The 25,901-nt window shown below is 47.1% G+C and overlaps 1 protein-coding gene across 1 annotated transcript in view; it reads right to left on the bottom strand.

Annotated features, from left to right (window-relative positions):
- DNAH10 (dynein axonemal heavy chain 10) overlaps positions 1 to 25,901 on the bottom strand; it is a 1,282,131-nt gene that overhangs the window by 84,718 nt on the left and 1,171,512 nt on the right. The window contains exon 66 of the mRNA XM_069215014.1: positions 25,131 to 25,235. Within this exon, the coding sequence (XP_069071115.1) occupies positions 25,131 to 25,235 (105 nt within the window). The remainder of the gene's footprint in view (positions 1 to 25,130; positions 25,236 to 25,901) is intronic.

The raw sequence follows: 25,901 nt of genomic DNA, 5'->3' as shown, positions 1-25,901 counted from the left end.
GAAGACACCAAGGGTGCACCACCAGCAACACTGGGCCAGCTGGGTGCAGAGGTCAAATTTGGTGTTGGGCGCCCAATTAAATCCTATAGAGACTGGGGACACTTAGAAAGAAATAGTTCAAAGGTAAGCACCCACAACTGCAGGGTGCAGACCTGGGGGGTTTAGTTAACCCCCCGGGGGAGAGGGGGGGGGGAGATTGGAGGATGGGGGGTTTTCAGGTTGGAACCAAAAACACACCCTCTGCTGCATGGGGGCAGTCGGGTGCAGGGTGCAAACACAGCATCGGGCAGCCAATCCATTTAATCGAGGAACCCCAGGGGGTCACAAAGATGCTGCTCTCTTGGTCCAGGGAGTCGGTTGAAGAAAACCATAGGCTGGACAGGTAAGTAGATAGTTCACTGGATGTTGCTGGACCGTCGGTTGAGTTTCCCAAGGTCAGGGGGCTGTGGTGCAGGGGTACTTTTAGGCATCAGGAAATCTTCACTGCAGTGGGTTGCTGTCACAGGGATCCTCTGGATTTAGGCTGCAGGTGTCGTCATGTTGGTCTGGAGGGGTCAACCTAAGGTGGACTTAAGGTCAGAATCCCCTGGGGACCTTCTCTGGACTGGTTTGGCCACCTGGGCACATTTCGTGAGTGCAGAGTGGGCAATACTTGTGGATCAGGGGCAGTTCTTGAGTCCTTCTTGAAGGTTTCTTTGTGGACAGGTGCCACTGTCCTCAGGAGATCTTGGTGCTTGGGTAGACAGGCAGTCCTCTGAGGGTTTGCAGGGGTAGCTGGTCCTTCAGGATACATCCCCTTTTTGTAGCAGGTTCTTGAAGCTGTAGACAGGCCAGTAGGGCTGTGGTCAAGTCAGTTGCCGCCTGGAGTCTTCTGTGCTGGTTCGCTCTTCAGTCCTTCTTCTTCTTTCAGTTCACCAGGAATCTGAAGAGCAGGGTTCAGGGGTGCCCCTAAATACTAGATTTACCTGGAGGGTGTGCCCATTCCCTTTGGGGAGGAGGGCACATTCCTAACCCTATTGGCTAACATCCTCCAAAACAAGATGGATGAATCTGCCAGTAGGTGCTAGGGGTGGTCCCAGCTGGGGTGGGCACTCCTCCTGATGTTTACTAGTTTTGCCCACCGGACCTGCCGCCAAAAGCGGTGCTTCGTCCGAGGGGGGAGGGGGAGGCAGGCTTCTCCACTGGCTGGAGTGCCCTGGGGCAGTGTAACAAAAGGCAAGAACCTTTGAGGCTTACCGTCAAGTGTTGCTGTTCCTGCAGTGAGGAGGTGTGAAGCACCTCCACCCAGAGCAGACTTTGTCCTTGACCTCAAAGAGCACAAAGACTCTCACCCCATGGGGTCAGAAACTTGTCTCTTAGTGGCAGGCTGGCACAGACCAGTCAGCCTCACACTAGAGGGTTGGGTGAAATACAGGGGGCATCTGTAAGATGCCCTCTGTGCATTTTTCAAGAAATCCCACACTGTCATCATTGTGGGTTTACTGAGCTGAGAAGTTTGATACCAAACTTCCCAGTCTTCAGTGAAGCCATCATGGAGCTGTGGAGTTCCTAATGACAAACTCCCAGCCCACGTACCCAATAGGGCCACACTGCACTTACAATATCTAAGAATGGACTTGGACACTGTAGGGCATTTTGCTCATGCAGCTATGACCTCACCTGTGGTATAGTGCACCCTGCCTTAGGGCTGTAAGGCCTGCCAGAGGGTTGACTTACCTGTGCCTAGGCAGCGATTTGTGGGCATGGCATCCAGAGAGGGATGCCATGTCGACTTTACCTTTTTCTCCCCCACCAACACACACCATCTGCAATGGCAGTGTGCATGTGTTTGGTGAGGGGTCCCTTAGGGTGGCATCATACATGCTGCAGGCCTTAGGCACCCTCCCTGGTCACAGAGCCCTTGGCACCAGTGGTACCTTTTAAAAGGGACTTAGCTGTGTGCCAGGGGTGTGCCAATTGTGGAAGCAATGGTACAATTTAAGGAAAGAACACAGGTGCTGGGGCCTTGTTAGCAGGATCCCAGCACACACTCAGTCAAGATGGAATCAAATATCAGGCAAAAATAGGAGGGGGGAGTAACCATGCCAAAATGGGCTGTTTCCTACAATTGGCCCATATGAAACATTGAAACCACCTTAGGTAGGAAGGATGGGTAGGTGCAGAGGACCAACTTATCTAGATAAGAAAATGTGAAAGGCAGACAAACTGAAAATGCTTGATGTTCTCTGCTGGCAGAGGTAATTGCCAACAACGCAAGTATTTTCAGACTAAAAAGTCAAACCAGTAAATTGGTCATCAGCTTGAATTTGGCTGCCATCAAAAAGTGTAAAAATGAGAAACAAATCCTACTGAATAACAAAACAGCGGGAGAAACAAGAAAAGGTGACCTCCTGAGGATGACAAAAACCTCTACCAGCACAGCTCTGTCTCCACAGATGCAGCCACAATGTCTACCCTCTTCTGATATAGTTGGATAAATAGCTGACCATTTCCAGGGTTGCAAAATTTTAGATGTCTGTTTGTGATTGTCCATGTATGTGTAAAACTGCGAGTGTTCACATTCCCATTCTTCCCATTCGCCCCCAGCTGACCCCTCCCCCCCCCTCCTACCTCTTATGGCGGCCGCTGCGCGACAGTGGTAGCGACCCTTGACCCAAGGGTAGGTCGCAACCCCTGCCGCTGCAGCTCCTCCAAGTTCCCGAGTTCCTGTGTTCCTGAGACCCACCTAACTGTAAGTACCCCCCTCCTCCCAGCCCCTCGCCCTGCCCCGCGCCACTCACCTTCTCTCCTGCTCCTGCTTCTTTTCCTCCTCTCTGTCTCTTCCTCCTCGCTCCCCCTCTGCAATCTTCTTCTGTGTTCTTCTGTTCTTCTCTTCTGTTCTTCTGTTCTTCCCTTCTGTTCTTCTGTGTTCTTCCGGTCTTCTGTGTTCTTCTTCTCTGTTCTTCTCGGTGCTTCTGTGTTCTTCTTCTCTGTTCTTCTCTGTTCTTCTCTGTTCTTCTGCTCTTCCGATCTTCTGTTCTTCTGTTCTTCTGTTCTTCTGCTCTTCCGGTCTTCTGTTCTTCTGTCTTCTGTTCTTCTGTCTTCTGTTCTCCTGTCTTCGGCTCTTCTACCTCCTCCGTCTTCTTCCCCCGAGCCTGCCCTCCTGCTCCTTCCTCATTCCCCTCCCTCACTCGCCTCCCCCTCTCTCACCCCTAGCTAACCCGTTCGCTATCTACCTCCCTCACTCCTCCTATCTTCCTATCTCTCTAGCTCCCTATCTCACTATCTAACTCCCCCACTCTCCACCTCCTCCTACCTACCTATCTGTCTATCTATCTATTTCCCTATCTATCGACTTCTCTATCTATTTTCTCTATCTATTTCTCTATCTCTCCCCCCCTCCCGCCACCCCCTCTACTACCTATCTCCCTATCCTCTCACTCTACCTCTCTCCCTCACCCACCTCTACAACCCCCCCTCCCCTATCTTCACAACCCTACTCCTATCTCTCTCCCTAATCTCCAAACCTCCTAACACTCACCCTCCTCCACCCTAAACCCCCTCCCCCAGCTCCTCTCACTCTACCTGTCCCCCCCCTCCCTCGCGCTTTCCCGCCGCAACCTCCTGCACGCCCCCGCCCCCCAGCTCCCATTCGCCCCCAGCTGACCCCTCCCCCCCCCTCCTACCTCTTATGGCGGCCGCTGCGCGACTGCGCAGCGGGCATGCCGCTGGCGCGCCGGAGGCGCGCCAGAGGCAAGCCCGCCTGCGCCCGTCCGCGCCTGGCCCGCGCCCAGCGCCACGACCCCTGGTCCCCAGCTCCCCCAAGCCCCGCTGATCCGCTACGACCCCACCACCCTCCACGCCCTCAACCCAGGGCGCTCCAAAACCTGCTTCCTAGCTCACCCCAAACGCACCCATGGACCCTTCGCCTGCAACTCCTGCAAACGCATCTTCCACCACGCAACTACCACGACCACAAGCCCACGCGCCATCAACCACCTCAAGTGCATCCTGATCAACGCTCGTTCCGTCCACAAGCACGCCGTTGAACTTTGGGACCTCCTGGACTCCACAGCCCCGGACGTCGCCTTCATCACGGAGACATGGATGAACGCCTCCTCTGCTCCAGACATCGCTACCGCCATCCCCGAAGGCTACAAGATCTCCAGAAAAGACCGCACCAACCAAGTAGGAGGAGGTGTCGCCATCATCTTCAAAGACTCCATCAGCGTCACCACCTCCACCGAAGACCCCCCCCTCGCCGCTGAACACCTGCATTTTCAGATTTGCACCGACCCAAGGACCACCCTCAGAGGATCCCTCGTCTACCGTCCTCCCGGACCTCGCGCCTCTTTCAGCGACGCCATCGCCGACTTCATCTCCCCGCACGCCCTCGCCTCACCGGACTACATCCTCCTAGGCGACCTCAACTTCCATCTGGAACAAAACAACGACCCCAACACCACCACCCTGCTCGACAACCTCGCCAACCTCGGCCTCAAACAACTGGTGAACACCGCCACCCACATCGCCGGACACACGCTCGACCCTATCTTCTCCGCCAGCAAACACGTCTTCTTCAGCCACACCTCTGCCCTACACTGGACCGACCACAGCTGCGTCCACTTCACATTCCGACGCGAGACCTCCCACCTCCGCACTCAACCCACCCCTCGTCGACAGTGGAACAAGATCCCTGAAGAGCAACTCTTCTCCGCTCTCGCCGCCAACCAACCCACCCTCACCACCGACCCCAACGACGCAGCTCTCAACCTCACAAACTGGATCTCCAACTGCGCTGACAACCTTGCTCCCCTCAAACGCACGCATCGACAGACCAACACCAAAAAACCTCTCTGGTTCTCTGACACCCTCAAAGAATCAAAGAAAACTTGTCGTGCCCTTGAGAAGGCCTGGCGCAAGGACCACACCGCGGACAACATGACCGCCCTCAAGAACGCTACACGCGAACACCACCACCTGATCCGCACTGCCAAAAGGAACTTTTTCACCGACAGACTAGACAAAAACAGCCACAACAGCAGAGAACTCTTCAGCATCGTCAAAGAGTTCTCCAACCCCAGCGCCAACGCCGTCACGCCCTCACAGGATTTGTGCGAATCCCTCGCCACTTTCTTCCATCGCAAGATCAGCGACCTCCACGACAGCTTCGGACACCAGACCCAACCATACACCACTGAACCCGCTTCCCCGGACATCACCCTCAACAACTGGACCCACATCAACACGGAAGAAACCAAATCCATCATGAACTCTATCCACTCCGGCGCCCCTTCGGACCCCTGCCCGCACTTCATCTTTAACAAAGCCGACGACATCATCGCCCCGCACCTCCAGACCGTCATCAACTCTTCTTTTTCTTCTGCTACCTTCCCCGAATGCTGGAAGCACGCTGAAGTCAACGCCCTACTAAAGAAACCTACGGCTGACCCAAGCGACCTGAAAAACTTCCGCCCCATCTCTCTTCTACCTTTCCCAGCCAAGGTAATAGAAAAGACCGTCAACAAACAGCTGACCACCTTCCTGGAAGACAACAACCTGCTCGACCCTTCACAAACCGGATTCCGAACCAACCACAGCACGGAAACCGCCCTCATCTCAGTCACAGACGACATCAGAACCCTGATGGACAACGGTGAAACAGTCGCCCTCATTCTCCTCGACCTCTCGGCTGCCTTTGACACCGTCTGTCACCGCACCCTAATCACCCGCCTACGCTCCACCGGGATCCAAGGCCAGGCCCTGGACTGGATCACCTCCTTCCTCGCTAACCGCTCCCAAAGAGTTTACCTCCCTCCGTTTCGCTCAGAACCCACCAAGATCATCTGCGGCGTACCTCAAGGCTCATCGCTCAGCCCGACACTCTTCAATGTCTACATGAGCCCCCTCGCCGACATCGTACGCAAGCACGACATCATCATCACCTCCTACGCCGACGACACCCAACTTGTACTCTCCCTCACCAAGGACCCCGCCAGCGCCAAGACCAACCTACAAGAGGGTATGAAGGACGTCGCAGATTGGATGAGGCTCAGCCGCCTAAAGCTGAACTCTGAAAAAACGGAAGTCCTCATCCTCGGCAACACCCCGTCCGCCTGGGACGACTCCTGGTGGCCCACGGCCCTCGGCACCGCACCGACCCCCGCAGACCACGCCCGCAACCTCGGCTTCATCTTGGACCCTCTTCTCACCATGACCAAGCAAGTCAACGCCGTGTCCTCCGCCTGCTTCCTCACTCTCCGCATGCTCCGCAAGATCTTCCGCTGGATCCCCGCCGACACCAGAAAAACCGTGACCCACGCCCTTGTCACGAGTCGCCTGGACTACGGCAACACCCTCTACGCCGGGACCACCGCCAAACTCCAAAACCGCCTGCAACGCATCCAAAACGCCTCGGCCCGCCTCATCCTCGACGTACCCCGCAACAGCCACATCTCCGCACACCTGAGACACCTGCATTGGCTCCCAGTCAGCAAAAGGATCACCTTCCGTCTTCTCACCCACGCACACAAAGCCCTCCACAACAAGGGACCGGAATACCTCAACAGACGCCTCAGCTTCTACGTCCCCACCCGCCCCCTCTGCTCCGCTGGCCTCGCACTTGCTGCCGTCCCTCGCACCCGCTGCTCCACGGCGGGTGGGAGATCTTTCTCCTTCCTGGCGGCCAAGACCTGGAACTCCCTCCCCACCAGCCTCAGGACCACCCAGGACCACTCCGCTTTCCGGAGACTCCTAAAGACTTGGCTGTTCGAGCAGCGATAACCCACCCTTTCCCCCCTAGCGCCTTGAGACCCGCACGGGTGAGTAGCGCGCTTTATAAATGTTAATGATTTGATTTGATTTGATTTGATTTGAAACTTACAAAGACAATCATGCCTTGTTACACTCTCTTCACACACCTTCTGAAACCACTTGTGGCGAAGGAACCTGCAGTAGTAAAAGTGTGTCAATGTAACAGGAATCCTGTTATGGAATCCTGGAAGGTATACATGTAAAAACGTTTCAGCTACAAATATACATGTTTAAATGAAAATCCCCTTCTGAACTGGGCTGTAAACTAATGTTACTTGTAATCCCAGTTCTGCATCAAAGGTATCTTCACTGAAGTCATAAACGTAGACTTCTGCCACCTGCTTGCGGGGCCCAGGAACACTTTTTTCCCATAAAGTGATAACTGTCATTTATGTCTTGAATTGGACATATTATCTGTCATTTTCCAAATGTCAAGCTCAGTCTCCATAAGTTAAAAAGGACAGCTCTTTTCAACTTTGTCCCTTTTTGCCACTACCCATATATGGATACTGCATTTTGCTGATAGTCATAAACATAGAATGGAATATCATGATTATCCCAAAATCCTGCAGTTGGCAATAATCAACAGCAAAAAAGATACAAACTAGTGAAGTTTACTGACAAGCAGAATATCATCTCAAGGGATTCTTCACAGTAGCTTGGCCATCTAAAGTATCAGCTTGCTCTTAAATCAACATCTAAACAGTAATGTTTAGTCAAAATGTAGATGGACTTCCAGGTGGCTGCCTTGCATATCTGTTACGAGACATTCCTTCACCAGGCCATTTTAGCCACCTTTAATCATGATGAATGAGCTTTACGCTTGCCAGGAAGATTTTTTTGGCTAATTGTTGGCAAAAGACAATACACTAAACAAGCCACTTAGCATTGGATTGCTTTGAGAAAGCTATACATTACAGATATGGCTAGAATTAGCAAGGAGTCCAAAGGCCTGTCCAAATAAAACCATAAGACTCTTCTAACGTTAAGAGAATCAAGAGGACATCTCTGCTGGCAAGAAAGGATAACCAAAGAAAAGTGGTTGAGAGATTGCTGGCTCAAGTAGAAAGTAAGATACAACATATTCGTTAAAAAGCAAAGATGTGTTTGTAAAACAATCCTGCTGTGATGAAATAGTGATGAAAAGTTTCTTCTGTTGAAAGAACTTAAGACTCCCCCTAGAAGCAGTTGTATTTGCCATTGAGAAAACGACCTTTCAAGAAGGGTGCTGCAATGAAACCATCTGTATGGGTTAAAGAGGAGGAGCCATCATTCTAGAGAGAACAAAATTAAACTCTGTAGAAGAAATCTGCAATCTCAGAGAAAATATATATTTTTTTGATCCTCCAAAAGGATACGTATTCTTCCAGGGGAATTTTCATCAAAGTCAGTGTGTCTCTCTCCCCCCCCCCCCCCCTTCTCACCCACTCCTCCTCTCCCCCCCCCTTTCTCTCTACCCCCACCCCATCGTAGAGGCTAGGAATGCCTACCGACAGTCCACTTTCCTTTCATAAACTCTGCTCAGACCCAAGCATTTCTGTAAAAAAACAGAAGAGAGAGGGAGAGCATAGGGTGCAAAAAAGACAATCAAAGACTTTATTAGCCAATAGGCTGTATTAAAAGCAATAACAAGGAAATACTACCATTGTGCCTTAAAGACCTCCAGGACCCCCTTTATCCCATCATACCTCAGAGGTGACTGTTAGGTTACAGTTCGGCCAGTATATGGTGATATGAAGAATAGAACATAGGTACATATTTACTGCTGAATGCAAGGTTCGATCGGGGAGGGGGTTGGGTTGCTTATAACTTTGATGAGGATTACCCTGGAAGAAAACTAGGATTATAGGTAAGTAACCTATCCTTCTCTTCCACGGGATCCTCATTATTAGTCATAAACACGAATAGAATAGCAGGCCCATCCCACTCTCCTGCGGACAAATCAAGGATGAACAGCAATATGTACCTTTATCAACAAAACAGATTTCTTAATGAGGCCTGCCCTACTTGGATATCTGTCTTAGTGTCTGAATCTAGACAGTAATGCTTTGTGAAAGTATGCACCGATCTCCAAGTAGCAGCGTTGCAAATTTCTGAGATTAGAACCTTCTTTAGTAGCGCTGCTGCTGCCTCTTTGCCCCTTGTAGAGTGGGCTTTGGGCGTGGCAGGCAATTGTTTGTTGGCCAACTGATAAGTGAACAGGATACAAGAAACTATCCATCTGGAAATGGTTCATTTGGAGGAGGTGATGCTTGTCTTTATAGGGCCATAGTTCACAAACAGGTGGTCAGGCTGCCTAGTGTCTTTGGTCTTGTCCACATAGCTATCTCTTTAGATCTAAAGAGTGTAACGCTCTTTCTACTGGTGTGCTCGGGTTAGGAAAGAATGTAGGAAGTGAGATTGTCTGGTTAATGTGGAAAATAAAATACTAATTTGGGAAAGAAACTGTGGTGAGTTCTCATCACTACCATGTTTGCATGAAGAAACGTTTAAGGCTCTTTGGCACAGAGAGACTGGATCTCACTGACTCTGCTTGCCCAAGTAACTGCCACTAGAAAAAAGCACCCTTCCAGGTAAGATGCTGTAAGGAAGCCTTGTGTATGGGTTCAAAAGGTGGACCCATACGTTTTGAAAGTACCACATTCAATTCCCAAGGAGGAGAGAAGGAACATACAGGAGGGAACATGTTCTATACATCCTCTAGGAAATCCTTCACCACAGGTATTTGAAAGAGTGACAGCTGAGAAAGTGATTTTCTATAAACAGTAATTGCACACAAGTGTACCTTAACAGAAGAAAACTGTAACCCTGATTTTGCTGGATGGAGGAGGTAGGATTATGTAACCTCATCTTGTCCCAGAACTGGATGGTAATCATTCTGAATAAATCACATGTAAAACATTTTCCATTTAAAGGAATATAAACATCTAGTAGAAGGTTGTTTCTATTATTTTAGAATGTTCATGCACTCCTGAGAGATACCTTAATGTCCGTACTGCAGGAATTGAAGAGCCATGCTGTCAAGCTCAGCGAGAGATGGAAAATCTTCGCTCTGAGCTTGTAAAAGAAATCATGTCTGCAAAGAAGTCTCTTTGGTGGTCTTTCTGACAGAGGTAGGAGATCAGGGTACCACCACTTGGGGGGGTTGTTCTTGGGCTATCAGGATCATTCTAGTTCTGGCTCTGTACAGCTTGTTTATGACTGCTGGTATTAAAGTAATTGGGGGAAAAGCGTAAAGAAATGTCCTGGACCAGTCTATCAAAAGAGCATTCCCCTTTGTTCCCGGTCGTAAAACCTGGAAGCGAAGTCTGGGCATTTTTTGTTGCTTTCATCCGCAAAGAGGTCAATTTGAGGTTGACCTCATTCCTGAAAAATGTCTTGAATAATTTCTTCATTTAGGATCCAGCTGTGAGCTTCGGTGAAGTTGTGACTTAGAGATTGTGCCTGGGTGTTAGATGAATGGCGGAGATTGTCAGACTTTTGGCCAGTAGCCACGTCCAGATAGCCTGTACTTCCAGAGATAGAGCAAGGGAGCGAGTTCCTCCCTGTTTGTTCAGATAATTAATTGTGGTTGTGTTGTCTGTCTGTATGAGGACAGCATCTGTCTTTATGGTTGGATAAAAAGACTTCAGGGTGAGGTGGACTGCTCTGAGTTCCAGCATATTTATGTGATATAGCTTCTCCTTGTTCGACCACAAGCCTTGAACCTGTAGGGGGCCCATATAAGCTCCACAGCCCTAGAGGGACGCATTTGTGATAAAACTTTGGGTAGGGAGTACCTGATGGAAAGGGACCACTATCATCCATGGATGGCCTTTGCATCCACCATTTTAGCGATTGTTTGGCTTCTTGTGACAGGGCCAGTCTGTGCTCCCAGAGATTGGAATAATGAGACGACTGATCTTCCAGAGTTTGCTGTAGTGGTCTCATGTGTAGCCTGGCATTGAGGACAATTACGATACAGGAACCCATTTACTCCAGTAACAACGTTACTTTTCTGGCTGTTGGACGAGTAGTCTGGAGGAGGTTGCAACATTTTGTGTTGATTGAGGATAACCTTTCCTCCGAAGGATACACTGTTGCGTGGTTTGTATCCAGAATTGCTCCTAAGTAGTGCAGTTTCTGAGTCAGAATATTTGTGGAGTTTTTAAAATGTACTTGTAATCCCAGGTCTCTCAGGATCTGAAGGCAGATCTGATAGTGTTGTTACGCAAGAACTGGTGAGGAGCTCTTGATTAACCAGTCATTTAGGTACAGGTAGAGAAAAATCTTCTGCCCCCCCCCAGGTATGCAGCTACCACTGCCATGCACTTCGAGAATGTGCGAGGTGCTGATTTGAGCCCAAAGGGCAACACTTTGTACTAGTAACGCTTGGATGCCACTCTGAGGTGGAGAAACTTCTGATGTTTCCTGGTTTTTGGGAAGCTGACATATGCAACCTGAAGATCAATGGAGCACATCCAGTCCCTCTGATGAAGCTGTGGGTACACCTGGTGTAAGGCAAACATCCTGAATTTCTCCTTGTGAATGTATTTGTTTAGAAGTCTTAAGCCTACAATTGGTCTGTAGTCTCAAGTCAGGCCTCTTTTCTGGACCAGAAAGTAGCAAGAATATATCCCTCTTCCCTGTTTATAAAGTGGAAGGAATGGTTTCTTACCTGTAACTCCAGTTCTCTCGTAGGGGTATTTCCATGATAGTCATAAGCACTGAATAGTTCCGCGCGCCTGCGGGGACCCCGGAGCACTGATGTGAAGTATATTCTTAAGTGCAAATACCAGCCCTTTGAAAAAAGGTCTTTCAAAAAACACTTAAGAATAACAATGTGCAGCCTATGTGAACAGCTACACAGGCCAAATTGTTAAAAAGAAAAACAGTTGTAGTGTAAATACACCTTTAAACATCTATTTATTCTAGAAATGTAATAACAAATACATTCTCATATTCTATTTACACCTCTCATGAGAATAGAAAAAATGCAGGGCAGTGTAGCCCATAGGCTGCCATTATACAGAATGTAAATAGAGCTGTGCCTTTAAGAAAGTAAAGTCTTCCTGTTTCCCATCATGCACAGCAAAAGGCAGTTGCCTCAGTTCTTTTTTCCGGCTCCTTTCTGACAGGACCCTGAAGCATTGAGCTCTACCTCACAAAGCCTTTTTGTGACAGAAATTCATTAAAAATCTTTTGAATTTCAATTTCACTCGACGTTTTTAACATTGAGTGATCATTTCCTACTATTTTCTGTTAAATTCTGACAGAATTTTGAGGTTTTTCTAGTTTAGAAATGCCTTCACTTTTTGACAAATGTCCTTCTTGTGGCAGAAAAAAGGCTAAAACAGATCCACATCGGGTCTGTATAATTTGTCTTCCATCCAGCCACATACCGGAGTCGTGTGACATCTGTAAAAACTTTCTCCAGAAGAACTCTTCGTGATAGGGAGAAAATCTGACTTCAGGCGAGAGAGGACAGGAGAAAAAGTGGTCATTCTACCACAGAGCGAGGAGAAGGTCAGTCTTCTACCAGGGCTCAACCTGTTTCCTCCATAACTCCTACCAGACCTGCTCAAAAACAGCACAGGTCTCCGACGACGTCGAGGACGTCGACGTCGAGACAGGGAACGGCGCCAACATGCTCGCCGTCGAGGAGTGGTTCACCGGCGAGGAAGAGACATCGTTCGCCGTCGACAACCATTTCGGCGTCGAGACGGCGTGGACACTCGCCGTCGAAAGGATCTGGGTCGCCGTCGACACGGCGAGGACGTTCCACGCCGAGGAGATCTGCGTCCAGCTCGCCGTCGACACGGCGAGGACGATCGACGTTGAGGGAGAGTGCTCGCCGTCGGAGACGTTCGCCGTCACCACAGCGACGTCGAGGGTCGTCGTCGAGAGGTTCTCAACAGCGAGAGGAATCGACGTCAAGAGGCACTCGCCGTCACCGCACTTCGACGTCGAGCAGTGTGTCGACGTCGAGGTGACAATCAAAGAGACCTAGAAGGGTTTATACAACGTCGGAATCCTCGGCCTCACTCATCCTGCTTCCAGCGTCTCCACAACTCTCTCCTCGACAGTCGCCGTTGCCGCAGACACCGGTAACACCTACGGCTCCTCTTCCGGCTCCTCCTTCAGAGTCTGTTCTGAGGACTCCAATGCGATCTGTAAGGCGTTCTGGACATTCCTCTAGACGTTCATCTTCCTCTCGGCACCATCGTCATGAATCACGACAGAGATCTCAGCATTCACATCATAGACATTCTTCTTCGTCTACACGGGACTACTCTCCAACCCTATCGGACTCACCGTCCCCGAGAGTGTCCCCCATAGATGATGTGAATACATTCCAGGAGGTCTTAGTGCGAGGGGCAACCAAACTAAATATCCCGCTGGCTGTACCGGCCCCGTCGACGTCAGTAATCTTCGAGACCTTACATCACAGGACATCTTCGAGACCTTTGCTTCCACTGGTTCCGGGTCTTATTGAACCGGCAATGGATACTTTTCTTACACCGGCCGCAACGAAGTCTGCTCCTTCCAGACTTATTAAGAAATATTGTCCACCAGAACAAGATCCTCTATTCTTGAGGTCGGACCCAGTACCGGACTCAGTGGTTATAGTAGCGGCAAAGAAATTGCATTCTACATCACCGTCTTCCTCTTCACCTCCAGATAAAGAGAGCAGAAAGATTGATGCTGCAGGACGAAAAGTATGCTCTACTGCAGCCATCACGATGAAAGCAGCCAGCACCACTGCTTTATTAGGGAGATACGATCGGGCCCTCTGGGACTCTATACTGCAGTTTGCGGAACATCTTCCTAAGGACAAAAGGGAAGATTTCCTGGAGGTCGTGGGTGAGGGAGCCATGGTTTCTAACCAAGTAATAAGTGCTGCGGCGGATTCTTCGGTACTATCCGCACATAACTATGCTCACGGAATAGCACTCAGAAGACATGCATGGTTACGACTTACATCTCTTAAGCCAGAAGCACAGCAGAGAATACAAAATTTACCTTTCTCAAGCTCCACTTTGTTCGGTTCTCATGCCGATGACGAGATGGCCAGAATGAAGTCTGAGCTGGATACCCTGAAAGCGGTTGGCATGGAACGACCGAAAGAACAACGAAAGGTATTCCGTCCATATCAACGAAGACTGTTCACCCACAGGTATCAGACTTCACACTGGATGTCTTCACGGCCCCAACAACAGCAACAGCAGCAGCATCAAAGGGGCTTCTCCACACAACGAAGGTCGACAAGGGGTCGTTCAACACCTCAAACTCGGACAACTTGACAGGCTCCCGCGTCTAAGCCCTGAATCTTCGCTTCCCCCTCCTCCGTTATCCACTCCGGTAGGGGGAAGTATCTCAAATCATCTGGACGAGTGGCTACACATCACATCAGACGCCTGGGTATTGAATATTGTGAGACATGGTTACGCTCTCAGATTCACCAGTCCTCCACCATCTGTTCCACCCAAAACAGCCAGCCACCACCTCGAAGCTCTTCAGTTAGAAGTCACCATTCTATTACAAAAAAGAGCCATAGAACCCGTCCCGATCAGCCAGCAAGGGAAGGGAAGGGGATTTATTCTAGGTATTTCCTTGTGCCCAAAAAAGACAAGCAAGAGTTTCGTCCCATTTTAGATCTAAGGACAGCAAACAAGTGGATTCGCAAAGAGAAATTCAGGATGCTATCCTTGCACCAAATTTACCCACATCTTCGTCAGGGCGACTGGCTCTGTGCAATAGACCTTTGCGACGTTTACTTTCATATTCCGGTGACCAAGAAACATCGAAAATTCCTAAGGTTCACCGTCGGAAAACGTCATTACCAATTTGCGGTTCTGCCCTTGGGCCTCAAATCAGCGCCGAGAACTTTTTCCAAATGCATGGCGGTGGTAGCCGCCCACTTGAGGAAACATCGAATATTTGTCTACCCCTATCTAGACGATTGGCTCATAAAGGCTTCCAGTTATCTAGAGGCGCAACAACATTTCAAATGGACTCTACAGCTGTTGCAGAAGCTAGGTCTTCAAGTCAATCTCCTGAAATCCACAGCAACACCTGTTCAGAGGTTGCATTACTTAGGGGCCATTATAGATACCAATCTAGGAAAGGTGTTTCCTTCGGAGGAACGACGATTATCGATTCTCCAAAAGTGCAAACAACTGCAGGAAACTCCACAGACCACTGCAAGAGTAATAGCTTCTCTACTGGGCTCGATGGCGTCTTGTATCCATCTCGTTCCCAATGCTCGCCTCCATATGAGACCATTACAGGAAAACCTGGAGGATCAGTGGTGTCAACTGATGGACGATTGGGAGAGCAAAGTCCTCCTTTCTCCCCACGCCCTACAGTCCCTCAAGTGGTGGTGTTTACCCAGCAATCTCTTGGTGGGGATTCCGTTCCAACAACAGCCTCCAGCTCAAACCATCGTAACAGATGCGTCGCTGCTCGGATGGGGAGCGCACATGGAACATCTTCGAGTCCAAGGCAAGTGGTCACGGAGAGAGAGTCTCTATCATATCAACCTGCTGGAACTTCGCGCAGTCCACCTTGCGCTCAAAGCCTTCCTTCCCTCTCTGAGAGCGGAAACTCTCCTCCTCCAGACGGACAACGTGGCCACTATGTACTACGTGAACAAACAAGGAGGCACCAGGTCCAGGATTTTATCCAGAGAGGCTAAGACAATCTGGCATTGGCTTCTAGCCAGGAACCTGTCGCTAGTGGCAACTCAAAGTACGTTGAGGTGAGGGTGTATGGTGAGTAAATCTGAGAGTAATCAGACCCTGGACTCTGGTGAATGTGACTCTGTTTATGGTGAATTTCCTGGAGTGTGGGTGCCATTGGAGTAGTCACAGTAGATACAATTGTGACTTCTAGAGATAAGGATTGGCTTTTCAATGTCAATATCCTTGAATGCAACGTCGAAAGTGTCGCTGTGTGACATCTCTTTCTTGACTAGGATGGCTGTATTGACATCGATAGATGCTTTGACGTTGTAATGGTGGAGTCTTGAGTGTCTTGATTCTGAGGAATGATGTCTCAACGTCAGCTGTTTCTTAGTTGATGGTGTCTTCATCCAATGTTTCGACGGCGACTGTTCCATCGTTGGCCTCTTTGACATCAATGAACGTGGTACCGGGCACCTCGACGACGACGCTGACGGGGAGCACATAGGTGTCTCAGTACAGTGTAAAGAAGGCAATCAGACAATCTACACTAAGTGTGGGTTAAACAGTGCTATATCCTACCACAAGAAGGCCAGTTATTGAATAAAGATGGCATTTTGTGACTGAAAAGAAAATATTTTCAGTGCATTAAAAGTACACAGCGTATTTTAAACTGTTGAGTAAAAAGGCAATCCTTAAACTGAACAGCTAAGCCTCAGGGATCCTCACTGATGGAGCAGGAAAAAACGAACTGACCGAACTGTCACTTAACAGTTACCTCTGAGGCATGATGGGATACAGTAGGTCCTGGAGGTCTTAAAGGCACAGTGCCAGTATTTCCTTGTTATTACATTTAATGCAGCCTATTGGCTAATAATGCATTTGGATGTCTCCTTAACTTTTTATTTTAATAAAAGCTGTGATTTTTGCCCCATGCTCTCCCTCTCTTCTGTTTTTTACAGAAATGGTTGAGTCTGAGCAGAGTTTATGAAAGGATAACAGAATGTAGGTTGGCATTCTTAGTCTCTACTATAGGCTGCTCTGCAGAAGAATATGCTTTTCTGCATTTTTTGTTTACCATCGCTTCTAGATAGAGTATTATGACAAGGTTGGATTCTGATTTCTGGGAGCTGATGTGCATTACACGCAATGCAGCAGTGACTTTCCCTCTTCGAATGGACCAGGCTCCACTACATATTTTTGCAGAAGTGGTGTTACTTCCTTCCATAGTAACTGCAGCTGATTTTATGGTGCAGGCTTTGGAGAGACTGACAGAAGAGAGAACTGGAATTGAAGAGTGTGGCCATTTTGTATTAGTTGTAGGACACATCAGTTGGCTGCTATTTTCTGCCACTCTCAGAGATGACTGAAGCACTCCTTTCAAGCAGACTGATGTACAAGGGACTGTAAGTGGCGGTTTGGAGTGTGACTTGGACTTCCCGTAGGAGAAGATTTGCTACCCATGTGATGATAATGAAAGAATGCCTGCAGGACCAGGCCTGACAAAGTTAGGCACATGGATTACCTCATTACAATTGTGCCAGATATACTGTTTACCTAATTAAAAGTGTATTATATCCTATGGTACATGTAACAAGGTGAGCATTTCTAATGGAGTAACTCATCCGAAAAACTCTAAATCAGGTTCAGAGACTACAGGGAGTGCAGAATTATTAGGCAAGTTGTATTTTTGAGGATTAATCTTATTATTGAACAACAACCATGTTCTCAATGAACCCAAAAAACTCATTAATATCAAAACTGAATATTTTTGGAAGTAGTTTTTAGTTTGTTTTTAGTTTTAGCTATGTTAGGGGGATATCTGTGTGTGCAGGTGACTATCACTGTGCATAATTATTAGGCAACTTAACAAAAAAAAATATATACCCATTTCAATTATTTATCATTACCAGTGAAACCAATATAACATCTCAACATTCACAAATATACATTTCTGACATTCAAAAACAAAACAAAAACAAATCAGTGACCAATATAGCCACCTTTCTTTGCAAGGACACTCAAAAGCCTGCCATCCATGGATTCTGTCAGTATTTTGATCTGTTCACCATCAACATTGCGTGCAGCAGCAACCACAGCCTCCCAGACACTGTTCAGAGAGGTGTACTGTTTTCCCTCCTTGTAAATCTCACATTTGATGATGGACCACAGGTTCTCAATGGGGTTCAGATCAGGTGAACAAGGAGGCCATGTCATTAGATTTCCTTCTTTTATACCCTTTCTTGCCAGCCACGCTGTGGAGTACTTGGACGCGTGTGATGGAGCATTGTCCTGCATGAAAATCATGTTTTTCTTGAAGGATGCAGACTTCTTCCTGTACCACTGCTTGAAGAAGGTGTCTTCCAGGAACTGGCAGTAGGACTGGGAGTTGAGCTTGACTCCATCCTCAACCCGAAAAGGCCCCACAAGCTCATCTTTGATGATACCAGCCCAAACCAGTACTCCACCTCCACCTTGCTGGCGTCTGAGTCGGACTGGAGCTCTCTGCCCTTTACCAATCCAGCCACGGGCCCATCCATCTGGCCCATCAAGACTCACTCTCATTTCATCAGTCCATAAAACCTTAGAAAAATCAGTCTTGAGATATTTCTTGGCCCAGTCTTGACGTTTCAGCTTGTGTGTCTTGTTCAGTGGTGGTCGTCTTTCAGCCTTTCTTACCTTGGCCATGTCTCTGAGTATTGCACACCTTGTGCTTTTGGGCACTCCAGTGATGTTGCAGCTCTGAAATATGGCCAAACTGGTGGCAAGTGGCATCGTGGCAGCTGCACGCTTGACTTTTCTCAGTTCATGGGCAGTTATTTTGCGCCTTGGTTTTTCCACACGCTTCTTGCGACCCTGTTGACTATTTTGAATGAAACGCTTGATTGTTCGATGATCACGCTTCAGAAGCTTTGCAATTTTAAGAGTGCTGCATCCCTCTGCAAGATATCTCACTATTTTTGACTTTTCTGAGCCTGTCAAGTCCTTCTTTTGACCCATTTTGCCAAAGGAAAGGAAGTTGCCTAATAATTATGCACACCTGATATAGGGTGTTGATGTCATTAGACCACACCCCTTCTCATTACAGAGATGCACATCACCTAATATGCTTAATTGGTAGTAGGCTTTCGAGCCTATACAGCTTGGAGTAAGACAACATGCATAAAGAGGATGATGTGGTCAAAATACTAATTTGCCTAATAATTCTGCACTCCCTGTATAGATTGAGGAGTCTCAGCCTGCACATTTAGCTTTGCTATCCCACTCAGAAGCACATCCTGGAAGATGGGTATATCATCTCTAGGCGATTGTCTTGAGGATGAACAGGCCGGTGATGTAGGCGTATACCAAATATATGACAAGCACTGTCTACAAAGGGAAGAAGAAAGTGACTTTCTTCTCCTCTTGGAAAGCGTGTATTAAGAGGAGGTGGATTGAGATGATCCAGGGCCGCAGAAGTTGATGATACATGTGCTGGAGCCAGTGGCATCTTCCTAATAAATCACATAGAAATGCCACTTTGAATGATCACAGGTGCAGGTGGAATAGTCAAATTACTATCATAGGTAGAACTGATAGCAATCGACTCAATATCGATTCTCTCAATTGTCATTGAGAGTGTCTCAACACAGAATGCTTTAAAGTACGTATCCAAATGGCAAATACTTCTGCTACAGTAGGCTGCTGTGAGAAAGTAGCCTCTTACTAGCATGGTTACCCCACCTTTTGGCCTGTTTGTGAGTGTGTGTCAGTGTGTTTTTACTGTGTCACTGGGATCCTGCTAGCCAGGACCCCAGTGCTCATAGTGAACACCCTATATGTCAGTGTGTTTTGCCTGTCCCACTGGGATCCTCCTAGCCAGGACCCCAGTGCTCATAGTTTGTGGCCCATGTGTGTGTTGTCAGTAGTGCTTAACTGTGTCACTGAGGCTATGCCAACCAGAACCTCAGTGCTTATGGTCTCTCTACTTCTAAATCTGTCACTATAGTCTAGTGACTTCATTTACCAATTCCAATTGGCACACTGGACCCCCCCTTATAAGTCCCTAGTATATGGTACCTAGGTACCCAGGGCATTGGGGTTTCAGGAGATCCTTATGGGCTGCAGCATTTCTTTGCCAGCCATAAGGAGCTCAAACAAACCATTTCACAGGACTGCCACTGCAGCCTGCGTGAAATAGTGCACACACTATTTCACCGCCATTTTCACTGCACTTAAGTAACTTGTAAGTCACCTATATGGCTAACCTTCATTTACTGAAGGCTAGGTGCAAAGTTACTAAGTGTGAGGGCACCCTTGCACTAGCAAAAGTGGCCCCACGCTGTCCAGGGCCAAATCCCCGGACTTTGTGAGTGCGGGGACGCCATTACACATGTGCACTACATATAGGTCAATTCCTATATGTAGCTTCACAATGGTAACTCCGAATATGGCCATGTAAGGTGTCTAAAATCATGGAATTGTCCCCCCCATTCCACATCTGGTATTAGGGAGTCAATTCCATGTATCCTGGGGGCTCCACCATGGACCCCCAGTACTGCCAAACCAGCTCTCTGAGGCTTGCACTACTGTTACAGCTGATGCCAACTCACAGACAGGGTTCTGCCCTCCTGGGGTCTGAGCAGCTCAGTCCCAGGAAGGCAGAACAAAGCATTTCCTTTGGGAGGAGGGTGTTACACCCTCTCCCTTTGGAAATAGGCGTTACAGGCTTGGGAGGGGTAGCCTCCCAGAGCCTCTGGAAATGCTTTGAAGGGCACAGATGGTGCTCTCCTTGCATTAGCCAGTCTAAACGGTTTCAGGGACCCCCAGTCCCTGCTCTGGCATGAAACTGGACAAAGGAAAGGGGAGTGACCACTCCCCTGTCCATCACCACCCCAGGAGTGGTGCCCAGAGCTCCTCCAGTGTATCCCAGATCTCAGCCATCTTGTTTTCCAAGGTGTGGGGGCACTCTGGAGGCCTCTGAGAGGCCAGTGCCAGCAGGTGACGTCAGAGACCCCTCCTGATAGGTCCATACCTGGTTATGTAGTCAATCCCCCTCTCAGGGCGATTTAGGGTGTCTCCTTTGGGTTCCTCTTCAGATACTGCTTGCAAGTTTCCATCAGGAATCTTCTGCAACCACTGCTTCATCCTCTGACCTCAGATCGACCACAGACTGCTCCAGGAACCGCTGTAACTGCAACAAAGCGTTCAGAAGGGCTACTTCGACTTTGCAACTTCAGCTCCAGCCAGCAACTGCAACAGTTTCCACAGTGCGCACACACTGTGAACTCCCTGTCTTCACTCTGCACCAGAAGGACTGAAGAAATCTCATGTGGAGTGACGGAGTCACTTCCCTGCTCCAGCAGGCACCTTCTAAGACGATGACTGGTTCTCTTGGACTCCTCTCCTGGCGAGTGTGCTCCTTGGAACACAGGTGGTGGACCCCTTCTCTGTTTGCAACAGTACCCCTGTGCACCGCGTCCTTGTCACCTCCTGGGGCCTCTGTGCACTGTTTGCAAGAATCTTTTGTGCACAGCCTGGCCCAGGTCCCCAGCACTCTATCCTGCGACGCTCAACTCGCTGAGTTGTTCTCCGGCAGCGTGGGACATTCCTTTGTAGTGCTGCAGCAACCGCAATTTGCACCTTCTTTGTCCCCGTGTTCTGGGACCTCTGTGGGTGCTACCTGGTTATCTGTGGGTTCCCTCCAGAGTTTGGAGCCCCCTCTGCCTCCTCAGTCCGAGTTAAGGCCCCTAGGTCCCTCCTGGGTCCAGGTAGCACCATTTTGATGCAATCCACGACACTGCTTGAACCAAGGCTTGTTGGACGAATCCAGCGCTGCAACTTGCCTGCATCCAATATCTTCACGTGGGACATCATTTGCATCACGTGTGAACCCGCAGCCATCTTCTCTGGTGCTCTTCTGCAGACTTCTTTCAACTGCAGCATCTTCTTTTGCACCATCATCTAGGTTGGCAGGGGCTCCTGTCCTTCCTGGAATCTTCTGCAACTTCTGGACTTGGTCTCCTCTCTTTACATGTCTTCAGGTCCAGGAATCCACCATTTGTTGCTTGCAGTCTTGCTTGGTTCTTGCAATAACTCTAATCACGACCTGTAGTTTGTCCTAAGGAACTTGCAGTACTTTACTCCTACTTTCGTGGGCTCTGGGGTGTGGTATTTTATTCACTTTTGTGGTTTTCTTACACTCCCAGCAATTCATACACACAACACTTGTCTAGGGGGGAATTCGTGATTCGCATTCCACTTTCTTAGTATATGTTTTGTGTTGCCCCTAGACCTATTTCGTCCTATTGCATTCTATGGTGTTTCCTATTGTTTGCACTATCCTATGACTATTTATTTACCTTGTTTTGGTGTCTAGTGTACATATTGTGTATAATGCTTACCTCCAGAAGGAGTATTACCTTATATATATAGATATTTTTGGCCTTGTGTCACTAAAATAAAGCACCTTATTATTGTCTTTTATTGTGTGTAAGTACTGAGTAACTATAGAGGTATTGCAGGAGCTTTGCATGTCTCCTAGTTCAGCCTAAGCTGCTCTGCTACAGCTACCTCTATCAGCCTGAGCTGCTAGAACACTACTACATTTTACTAATAAGGGATAACTGGACCTGGTATAAGGTGTAAGTACCCAAGGTACCCACTACAAACCAGGCCAGCCTCCTACAGCTGCGAACTATGCAAGACGATTTCTTTGGTGAATGGGCTGCTCTTGGTACTGATGTTGCATCTGCGGCAGAGCTACCCTTTGATGTCAGTGCCAAACCATGCCACAACATCAAGATGTGACACTGCATATTGTCCCTCGAACTTCCACTTCAGGAGTTTTTGCCACAAGGGTGCGCAGATGCAGCAGAACAGGAACACTTCTAGCTTGGCTGTGGTGTTCCTTTCCCTCTTCCCCTGCACTGAGATGTTCCAGCTCCCCTCTCAGGTTATTCTCTTCTTTATCAGTTTCTGTCAAAACATGCATTTGCATTCTTCAATCGAATTTGAGGAGGGTAGGCATTCCACACACGCAAAATGTGGGTCAGGAACAACCTCCTTCCTCCCACAGGAAAGACTCTTTACAATAAGTGAAGGCATTTGTGAAAAACATCCCTTCTGAGAAGAAACAGTAACTCATGTCAATAGTTTAAGCAGAACAGATCCCATACCCCCTAACAAACCAATACTTCCATTTCACATTTAATGTGTTGCATGTAGGTTTTTAATTCAGGGCAATGAATGACCTGAAAACTGTAGCACTGGGAAAGAAATGTAGGTTTTGATGCACATCGGCTGAGACACTGAGATGAAAAATTAAAATGCATGTATGCGTACGAAATTTGCATATGAATGCATGCCAGTATTTTTGCATTTGTAATTCATTAGCAAACATTGAGTATATAATTCCATAATAGTAAGGCAAGTTATCATGACCTCATCCTGAAGGGAAGAATAGAACATATTTAAGACTGATAACATAAAATAGCATGTAAGTACTATTGAATTAGATCTCAAACTAGTAATTGTAAAACAAAGTATGTTATTGGCCAATTTGACATTTTTAAATTGTAGTTTTAAGTTCCACTTCCTTTAGACTTAGGGGTTTTTCCATATTGGGAGGTCACTGATTAGAGATCTTTCCTGCACAGCACAAAACACGTTTTAAAAAGTAATCTGGGCGCGAGTGTGAGCCACTAGCCAAAACCCAACCTCAGACCACATCCAAATCTCTGCCAAGATGAGCACTGACCACTTAAACCTGCAATGAAGGAGGTGAAAGGCTTGTTTATTGGAAGCCTCAGTTAGGTTTACCAATACTTGAGTCAAGATAGTAACTAATTCAGTCAGTTGGAAAATCTTCAATAGTCAGATACATAGACTAACTGTGTCTGTGTATGGTATAATGAATGTTTCCACTGTTCCCTTTAAAAATAAATAATTATTTTGAAAAATATTTTTTAATCATGGCAGCATGTTTGTGGATGTCCTTAGCAACTGTCCAGGGCTACAGTTTCATTGACAGCACAACCTCAAGGTTTCCACTCCCCCAGACTGGCTAATATAGTTTGTGCAAAACACCGTTATGTTTCATCAACAACAGATCCTACTTGCCTTGTCCCGAGGAAAAAAAACAACAGTTAGAGCCAAACTGATCATTGAAAATGTGAAACTATCTCTCAAATACTGAGCAAAGATCACTCACATTAGGTTGCTTGATATTTACTCCTCCACTTAACATATTTTTTGCTAGTTGACTGGAAGTTCTGGAACAGTAACTTTAAACACAGAGTCCACCTGGCAGACATTCTCCCTGACCATCAGACAATCTGTAAAGTCACCCCAATGTTGTGTCTATCTTTTCTTGAAAATTTCTTGAAATATCACTGCTGTGACCTCATTACCAGATTTGCCGGATGTACCAGAGGAAAGCTAGATGCCATTAGGCTTATAACCCTCTAAGAAGGAGCTATCTAGACATTAATGTCAAGGGTGGTGAAAGGTATCTTCTGCTTTATGTACAAACTCTCTCAAATGGTGGAAATGCATTCTTTACAGAAGTGCTCATCACCATATCAATGAATCAAAGATTTTTTGATACAGTAAGTTTTGATTGCGGGCGGTTGAGGGATCACCTCTATCTATACAGCAGTTTCATCGCTGTCAGCAGTTTAAACAGCATTCTATACTGGCTTACATTCTTCAGGAGCAAGTAATTTGGGATATAATACACCTGCACTCTCTCCAAGAACTGATTTGCGTGATATATTCCTTATATCTTTTAAACTTCCATGTCTAATAGTGCATCCACAAAGTAGATTCAACCACCGTAGTAACCAACTCCAATCTACCTACCCCCACAAGTCCACAGGTAACACTACATAAAATATGTTTTTCAGACATTTCCAGAACTGGTTGAGCTTTATTCTCAGAGTTACGAGAAGGAGAAGTTATAGTACCTAGACTGGCAGGTTTGTTCAGACCATGCCAAGAAAACCTTGAAAGTTCAAATGCCATGATGGTATTTTAAGCACCATATACATGGGAATCAGTCTTTGACATTCCCTTCTGCACTTACCTTTTCACTATAAATGTCTCCTGTGTGTTTTAGGAGCACAATGACAAAAAAGACCAAATAAAAATCAAACTTCCGCATTCATTGGAACTGTTGGACATGGCTCCTCCGCTAGTTCCAGAGTCATTAAACTGGTGTGTAAATAATAGAAATTAAGTGGTTAGATGTGAGGTGCCATGTATTCATTAGGATAATGTCATGTTTGAATGGTGTGGTTTGGGTGATATCCTGTACAGAAATGAAACTCCTGGTGTAGTCGTTTCTGGGAGCCAAAAGACAACTTGAGCTACTTTTAAAGATAAAGAATATGCAGCGATAGCAATATCCATTAGAATACATGTTTTGGCACTGGAATTTGTAGGCAATGTAAAGGAAACACAGCAAAAAGCATAGAAGGATATCTTGACAAGCAATGGAATAAAGATAAGAGTGTCACAAAATATGTTTGAAATTGACAGGTTCACAAAAGATGTGACCGGTAGTTGTTGCAGACGGTAGGGCTGAAGGGAAAAAAAATAAAAATAACAAAAGGTGTGTATCACCAATGCATGCCAAATGTTTGGAGACTATTTTCAGAAAATAGATTTTTGTCATCTGTTACTTAAGTTTGTTACCTTTTAAAAAGAATTCAAGTTCATCTTGTGGCACTCTGTTGTCTGCTTGTTCAATCTTTATTGTCATGTTGAATGAAAGCAGCAACTTATGTTTTTCAAATAACCCTGCAAAAATAACAAAAATAGACTTTAGTTAAACTTCCATTAAAAAGCTGGCACTAGCCTTAAAGAGTCTATTCCATACAACACATAAATATCTCTAGATTGGAAAGAGAAAAGATTTAAACTATTATTGTCAAATGTACTCTTCATTTTACTGATGGGTACTTGTTTACAGGTGTAGCTAGGCTTGAAACATCTTGGTTTCCATCAATGGTATAAAAGTGTATAAGCAGAGGTCCAGCCAAGACTGGATCACATAAGCTAAAATAATCATTTATTTACCTTCTGTAAAGTTCTTTCTAATGGACATAATTATTCCTGCAGATTACATACTTGGTGCCAGGAAGGGGGTTTAGGGAACAAGTTACTTACCTTCAGTAATGCTTTTTCTGGTGGATACAGTATATACCTGTGGATACCTCACCTTCTGAATACCCCAATGTGCCAGCATTCAACAGACATGTTTTCTCTCTAGCTCTCCATGTCGATGAGGACGTCACAATAGTAAGGCTCCACATGCAACTCCATCTGATGTCATCTGAGCCCGAAAAAGTCCTCGCCGGTGTGCTGCAGCACCTTCCTTGCTTCCAACTTGGCATCCTCAGGCAAGAGGTCTAAAAATGCAGACATGTCCGCCCACATCTGGCAATCATACCTTACCAAAATGAC

Source organism: Pleurodeles waltl, chromosome 11, assembly GCF_031143425.1.
Source record: "Pleurodeles waltl isolate 20211129_DDA chromosome 11, aPleWal1.hap1.20221129, whole genome shotgun sequence".
NCBI lineage: Eukaryota > Metazoa > Chordata > Amphibia > Caudata > Salamandridae > Pleurodeles > Pleurodeles waltl.
This window is presented reverse-complemented; position numbering and strand designations above follow the sequence as displayed.